General features: G+C 36.0%; 1 protein-coding gene across 3 annotated transcripts in view; it reads left to right on the top strand.

The window, feature by feature from the left end:
* Positions 1-8,350, top strand: part of LOC107700484 (dual specificity mitogen-activated protein kinase kinase 5-like) — a 64,864-nt gene that overhangs the window by 33,356 nt on the left and 23,158 nt on the right. For all 3 annotated transcript variants that reach the window (XR_001635554.1, XM_016502160.1, XM_016502159.1), the window contains 3 exons: positions 1,426-1,455; positions 5,996-6,022; positions 6,347-6,379. Coding sequence is in view for 2 of the 3 variants with exons in the window: in XM_016502160.1 (XP_016357646.1) it covers positions 1,426-1,455; positions 5,996-6,022; positions 6,347-6,379 (90 nt within the window). In the remaining variant the exon portion in view is untranslated. The remainder of the gene's footprint in view (positions 1-1,425; positions 1,456-5,995; positions 6,023-6,346; positions 6,380-8,350) is intronic.

Below are 8,350 nucleotides of genomic sequence, written 5' to 3'. Positions count from 1 at the left end.
TAATTTAGATTAAAAACTGCTCATGTTGCATGTATGCAGCATCTTTGTTTGGATTGTGATTAAATTGCAGTGGTTGCCTCTAATTTTAAATGGAAAGAGCACAGATAAAGCTTTAGTTTGTTTATATGAAGAGATTTTTTTTATTTGTGTTACTTATTTATTTGATTTGGGGCTTGTTTTAAAATTTCAATGTAGTTTTGTTATTTACATTTACATTATATTTAAATTTTGTTATTTAGCAAACGCTTTTATCCGAGGCAACTAACAAATGAGGACAATAGAAGCAATCAAAACCAACAAAAGAGCAATAATTTACAAGTGCTATATTAGTATATTATTATAGTGTTATATTTCAATTTCACAAAGAAACGTACAGTATTTTGTCCAAGCAATAATAAAAGGACACATTTAATTTATAATTTGTCTTAAATCTCATTTTGTAAAAAAAAAATATCGTGAATCGAATCGTGAAATCAAAATCGTGAATCGAATCGAATCGTGAGTTGAGTGAATCGCTACATCCCTAGTAACTGGAATGTAATTAAAATAAGGTTTGAAAATAGTCTTATTTTTAGTTTGACTTTTGCTTCTGGGTTTGCTGCTTTTTCCACATCTGTTCTTTATTCCAGCATGCGCTGTAGACTTCACAGATTAACACCTGCTGAAGTACATACACCTGCTGTGATGCTGGGATGTAGGCAGGATTACGAATATAAGTGTTTCTTAAACCCTTGTGAAAAAGATGTGTACTTAATTGTATTGAATGTGCACTTGTAGCATACTGTACTTTAAAAAAATAAAAATAAACTATATGTCTCAAGTGCCCTTTTATTCCTCATAATATTAGTGAAATAAAAGGGCACTTGAGGGAGAGTTTTAGTAATCTTCATGTAAAGTACTTGACTATTATTTTAAATGTAGTGTGTCAGTATTACATACAAGCTTCAATAGAAATGGCTTTGACGTTTTTTTTGTAGTCTATCATAAATGATATAAATGATTGTTAGTACATTCAGCAGTACACTTTAACCACATTTTAAGCACTTTATAAAATTATGAAATAACTGAAAAGCACTACTTAATTCCCACTTAAGTGAGTAAAAAACAGTCTAAACTAAAGTTCATCAAAGTGCATTTAATATACATTTATTATAAACTGTATATACATTCTTATTTAATTGCAATTAATATGCAATGAAGTGGCCAAAATCATGAGTGTAATGTATTAAGGAATTAATTTTAATATGTTCATGTTAAGCAGCTTTGTTTCTCCTAAATCCTGTTTGAGACATCGTCTGTCATAGCTGTATAGGTAAAAGCTCACGTGCTTATGCAGGTGTGTGTGTGTGTGTGTGTGAGTGTGTATGTGATTATACCTGTGTGCTTCATTATAACTTATCATTCCCCCTGTTTTTTCATTGGCAGTTGGCGCTGGGCTCTTTTCCATATCCACAGGTGAGTCTACTTCATCAATTCAGATACCAGTTTAACCAATTTAACGTTTAGCTCTTGAATACTCAACAGTTCTACGCCCTAGAGGCACGGCGGACACTTCCTTCGTGATCTTAGTCTATGGGTAGTAATTAACTGGTTGTTCATCCCACAATTGCTCATCCAATCCTTGTTTACTCAATTACATTACGTACAGTCCTGCAGACCCGCTCCATTCCTCAATCCCAACAACCCTGTAATCAGATTGCATGCAGGGATTTGTCAAGATTATCCCATTTTAAGAATGACAAACCCAGATTATAATCCGGATTCATTTGGAGGTTCCTAGTTTAAGAACCACATGGTACCCAATGCACAAAGCATGTCATTTTATGGTGCCTGTAGTATGACATGGTGTAGATGTACAGTGTGTTTAAAATACTTAGTTGTACTTGTTTAATTATACTGTGTCAAAACTTGTGTTGTACTTTCAAAATTAATCCCTCTATAAGGAATAAATTAGATCAGGGGTGTCCAAAGTCAGTCTTGGAGGGCCACTGTCCTGCAAAGTTTAGCTCCAACCTGCCTCAACACACCTGTCTGGAAGTTTCTAGTATGCCTAGTAAGACCTTAATTAACCGGTTCAGTTATGTTTAATTGGGGTTGGAGCTAAACTCTGCAGGACAGTGGCCCGCCAGGAGCAGGATTGGACACCCCTGAGTTCGATCTATGAACCGCTTATAAACAGCAGACTGAGTTTCTGATTCTTCTCTAGTTTTTTGGAAACTCTTTTCTAAATTAATTTATACATGGTAACACTTTACAAAATGGTTCAGTTAATTGACATTGACATCTATTGGGGCGGTCATTGCCTGATGGTTAGAGAGTCGGACTTGTAACCCAAAGGTCGCAGGTTTGAGTTTTGGTACCGGCAGGGATTTTAGGTGCGGGGAGTGAATGACCAGCGCTCTCTCCCTCCCTTAATACCACGACTGAGGTGAGACCCTTGAGCAGGGCACCAAACACCCAACTGCTCCCCGGGCGCCGCAGCAATATGGCTGCCCACTGCTCTGGGTGTGTTCACGGTGTGTGTGTGTGTGTGTGTGTTTGTTCACTACTCACTGCTGTGTGTGTGTGTGTGCACTTGGATGGGATAAATGCAGAGCACAAATTCCGAGTATGGGACACCATACTTGGCTACACGTTACGTCACTTTCACTTTTCACTTATTGACATTATTACAGTAATGCATGAGGTATCATGAGTAATACTTTCACAGAATTTCTTAGTCTTGGTTAATGTTAACGTAAATGGATTGAAAGTGAAAGAAAATACATTTATATTGTTACAAACATTTTATTTCTATTTCAAATAAATGCTGTTCTTTTAAACTTTCTATTCATCAAATAATCCTGGGGAAAAAAATGTATCACACTTTCCACAAAAAATAAGCACAACTGTTTTTAACATTTATAATAAGAAAGGTTTCACATATTCACTATTATCTAAGAGTTTTCCCTCAGTAAACTGCTAATCTGCTGCTTATTAATAGTGAGTACGTTAGTTGTTAAGTTTAGGTATGGGGTAAGATCTAAAATATGGTCATGCAGAATAAGGCATTAATATGTGCTTTATAAGTACTAATAAACAGCCAATAAGCAACTAGTTAGTAATGGAAATTGGCCCTTAAAATAAAGTGTTTTACCAATAATCTTATATACAGACCCAAAACTTTTGGACAGTAGTGTACAGTATGTCGAATGTAACATTAACCAAGATTTATAAATGTTTATTGTGAATATATGTTATGATATATATTGTGAAGTGTTCTTTTAATCATTTAGTTGTGACAGTTTTCAGCCCTGTGTATATACTTTAGAAATATACTGTATGCTCAAATCTGATTCAGTGCCCTAGTTTTCTCTAATCAGACTCTCGGCTTTTTAAAGTTGTGCATGTAAGAGTGCAGTGAGTTTAATGAGGGAATTGTTGACTAATGCTCAATAAATTACTCCCAGCATGCCTGTTGGGTTAATTAGCATATTAAAACAAAGCAGCCACTCAGGGCATGCAGGGGAAATCAGAAAGGAATGTTTTGAGGCTGCATCTAGAGCCAAAGCCTTGAGCATCGAACGGTCACGGAGGCTGGGCTTGGCACTGGTGTGTGTGTGTACGTTATCTTACACATCACTTGATGCAAAGCTATCGCGCACAATGGCGAAAGTTACAAAATTGATGTGCAATATGTGAAATTGAAAGGATATTATGAGTAGTACTATGATTAATCCTAAATCCTGATCCATTTTTAGCGTAAATATTTCTAACATAAAATAGACAAAATATAAGATGAACAAACTGTGAGATGATGAACATGCACAACAATTGATGGGTAGAAAGAATGTTAGAAGGCTAGAGGCCAGGGTGTTGTACGAGTGCATTCGTGCATTTGTGTGTGTGCATTATCCCGTGGCCTGGAGGCTTGTCTCATTTGAAATTGTTTTCCTCTGCTCTCCAGCATTATCTATTAACAGGCCCATTATCATGTTAATCCACAGAGTATTATTACGTAAACTAATGTATTCACATGTACACACAAACAAACCCTCATATACACAGTGTCTGGAACCGTGATTGAATCTGTTGATGTTAAATATTTTACAGCATTCCTCTTCCTTACAGGACTGCAGAACTAAATTTGTCCTTTTTATGTTGGCCAATAACTAATCCTTCAAAACAAAAACAAAAATCCTCATTAACAATGACATGGAATGTGTGAAAGCCATTCAGGTCCACCATTCTTCTCAGAGTGTATCATCATACAGTATATCATTATCAGATAAAGCGATATCAGTTGAAACCAATGAATGGCAAAACTTTTGTTCTTGGCCCGTAGAGCCAGAGGCATTATACTGAAGCATTTCATGTATACACACCCCATTAATTTATTACTTCCTCCTTTAATCTTCCTCACTCTCCCTTTCCCTGTTCCTGCATTTCAGAATTCATATGGAATGGAAATGGAGAGAGAGAGAGAGAGAGAAAGGCATGAAGGAGAAAGAGGGAGGGGGTTAGTCAGTAAGAAAGAGAGGGAGAGCTAAACCTCCCACTGAGTCCCAAAGCTTTAGAAATGGCTTTATAACCTTTTCCAGACTGATAGATCTCAATTACTTTCTTTCTCATTTGTTTCTGAATTTCTTTGGATCTCGGCATGATGTCTAGCTTTTGAGGATCTTTTGGTCTACTTCACTTTGTCAGGCAGGTCCTATTTAAGAGATTTCTTGATTGCGAACAGGTGTGGCAGTAATCAGGCCTGGGTGTGGCTAGAGAATTTGAACTCAGGTGTGATAAACCACAGTTTTAAAAGGGGGGCAAACACTTCTTCACACAGGGCCATGTAGTTTTGGATTTTGGTTTCCCTTAATAATAAAAACCTTCATTTAAAAACTGCATGTTGTGTTTACTTGTGTTATCTTTGACTAATATTTAAATTTGTTTGATGATCTGAAACATTAAAGTGTGACAAACATGCAAAAAAAATAAGAAATCAGGAAGGGGGCCAACACTTTTTCACACCACTGTATATATATATACTTTTTTTTACAGTGTACAAAATAGCATGGTTTTGTATTTAATTTCCATTTAGGACCTTACTTAACAAATTGTAAGACTTTAACATTTTCAAAAAGGAGCCAAGGTGATGTGTTTAAAGTGGTCTTGATTTTTCAGTGGAGATCACATTGAAGTATTTTATCTAACTCCAGTGGTTTAATTGGAAAACAGCGCATACAACAAATATTTATGCATTTAATTGTCCTGTGATTGCCGTGCTTTGCAGTTTTAGCCAATGCTGTGTGCTATTTAGTTCCTACATTATGGGTCCAGCGTCTCCAGGTATTTAAAGAGTTTAATTGAGAAAAAGAAACAATCACTAGTATGTAATATAATATGTCATCAGAGGGCCTCACATCGTTAGCTGTTAGTTTAAACTATGAGGTCCAGGCAGGAGGTTTAAGCCAGATTGAATTAGCGGAGCATTGTCCTGAAAATAACATTTCAGTTCAAACAACAAAATATGCGAGAGATTTTTTTAACCTTTAACTAGGACGCCCCTTTCCAACAGAAATGCTATGTAGAAACTGTAAGTATTTTATTGTTATGACATGATTATGAATATAAAGTAACCCCTATGAAACAAGTTATATTATTGTCAAAGAAATAACCCACTATTTTTATCCCCAGACTGTGATGCTTTTTGAGATTTATATCATGAATGTACTTCTAGAGTCAAACATATAAACCTGGAGGTGAATAAAATGCAGGAAATATGAAATTAATGGGAAAAAATGCTTGGTAAAGCTTATCCTAACTATTAGCTGATGTGTTTTCATTATGTAAACGATGTTAACACATCATGCCCATATCTTGCCATCAGTGTTTTCATAATCTTCCCCCAGTGATCATAAACATGTATTGGTACAAGTACAATGCTTGTGATTGTAACGTACTGATTGCATGTTTTTGCTCTCACTCACTCACTCTCACCTACATTTTTTTCCCCTTGCAGATTCAAAAGAACCAGGGTTCCTTAATGGTAAGTGTTTTTCATGTATTTTCTGAGATGTAGGCGGCTCCTCTCTCACAACCCCTCGCAGTTTTCTCCTCACCTCGCATGGTTGCCTCCCTCTGAAGTTAATACCAGACAATAATACGCTTGGTCTTAACAGCCTGTATTCAGATTAGGTGCCATTAGAAATAAGAAAACATTACAGATCAAATGGCTTTTCCCGAGTCAGAGTGCATTTGATTAAGCTGTATTGCTACCTGTTTTATTGCATTAATGATTTTATTTCGTTTGCACTGTAAGGTAGTTGTATCTAAGTCTAATCTCTTGTTCTTCTACCCCCCTCTATTACAGCCTCTTCAGTTATTGCAGTGCATTGTTGATGAGGTGAGTCTGTGTCCCATGTACGAAACCGTCCCTAATGGGGTGGAAAGCTGATATTTTGTTTCCTAATGAAGCGAGGTGCATTATCAGCTCTGCTCAGGGTTTGAGCTCTGAAGAGCTGGAGCTGCCGAGAGCTCGGCCGTGCTGATGTCAAGGCATTGAACGGAACAATTGGCTTAACTCTGGATTTGGAAATTCAGCTGAACTTGAAAACATATTGAGGAAGCTTGGGCAGCAAATTGTAGTTATTTTTAGATTAACAGTAAAATAAGCACAGTTTAATAAATAAATGGCTATTTCATATTTTCTTATTTGTACAAACTAATTTATCTGATGTTTGTCGGACTGTGATAGCAGCTCAACGTTATTAAATAAGTTCATACATTGTTTTTTATTCTCTATATTTCTTTCTCTTTCATTTGGTCTCTTGCATGTGTGTAAACATGCGCGTGCACACAGAGTGGTGGTTTAATGTAGCATGACAGGGCTCTGGACAACTGAGGGTTGTGTACCACAGAGTTGTTGCATTAACCTTGACATCAGTTAGGTGCTAAAATACACCCAGCTAAACCCTGACACATTTTCTCACCCTTATCTCTCTGAGGAGTTGGGTCAGGGTCAGTTAAACCCAGATATTCCTTGAAATAGATACAGCTCTTGTGTTAAACTCACTTCTTTGATATACACACTTTTCTAACTGTGGTATGTATGTAGAGTTGTATGCTGTATTTCACCCAGTCAGCTTAGTGATTCTTCAGAATTTACTGGTCCTGAGGCAGGTGTTTGCTGTGTGTGTGTGTGTGTGTACATATATGCCCACAAAGGCTGCATTTATTTGCTTAAAAATACAGTAAAAACAGTAATATTATGAATTATTATTATTGCAATGTAAATTACTGTTTTCTATGTTGATATATTTTAAAATGTAATTTATTCCTGTTATGCCAAAGGTGAATTTTCTCTTCACTGTCATTGATTCTTCAGAAATCATTTTATTTGCTGCTCAGGCCAAACATTTCTTACTATTATCAATGTTGAAAATGGTTATAAGAACGGTTATAAGTAAGGCAAAATTATTCTTGAGCAGCAAATCAGCATATTAGAGTCATTTCTGAAGGATTATGTAGATTGGACTATGAAGATTGGAATAATGGCTGCTGAAATTTCAGTTTTACATCACATGAAAAAATACACGCACACACACACACACACACACACACATATGTATTTTATATACATACATACATATATATATATATATATATATATATATATACATATACATATACATATATGTATCTATATACAGTAGCCAACATTTGAAGTGGATCAAAACCGTTCATCAAAGTTGTCCTAAAACCAAAATACGTTCTTGTCTTAGGACAACTTTTTTGTTGTTTCTGAGCTTTTTTGATCCACTTCAAATGTTGACTACTGTATTCACATACATATATACATATATCCATATAGTTTTTATTTCTAGGTAAAAAGTAAGATGACAACATCTGTTAAAACAAGTTTGTAGTTCGGTCAGATATGTCAAAAAGAAGTAAGTAAAACAATGCACAAGTTACTTAATGGTAGGGAGGAAGGGAGAGAGAGAGAGCGTGCGCACTTCTGTTGTGTGATCTTGATGTTCGCTCACGTAGCACGCATCATTTGGATTAAAACTAAATCGTAAATATAAGACAATTTATAAGGGCATTCACTATAAACGTCATTTATTTTCACCCTTAAGCATACACGACTTTCTGGCGAAAGTGAAACTAACAGCCTGTGTGAAATGCGCTAGGCTGTACTGTATCTGTCCCTCTCATTCTGCACCAGTACAAATACGTGTGCGTGGTGCGCGTTTTGCTTGCTTCATGAGTGTTTCTGCATTATATGAGTGGCTTTGGAAAATAAATCGCTACACGTTTCAGATGAAAAAACGCGACTTCTATTTATGAAAATATCACAGTTAGGAGATTTATA

The sequence above is a fragment of the Sinocyclocheilus anshuiensis genome, unplaced genomic scaffold (assembly GCF_001515605.1).
Source record: "Sinocyclocheilus anshuiensis isolate Anshui unplaced genomic scaffold, SAMN03320099.WGS_v1.1 scaffold154, whole genome shotgun sequence".
Lineage (NCBI taxonomy): Eukaryota > Metazoa > Chordata > Actinopteri > Cypriniformes > Cyprinidae > Sinocyclocheilus > Sinocyclocheilus anshuiensis.
Note: the sequence above shows the minus strand (reverse complement) of the source record. Positions and strands in the feature narration are given on the sequence as shown.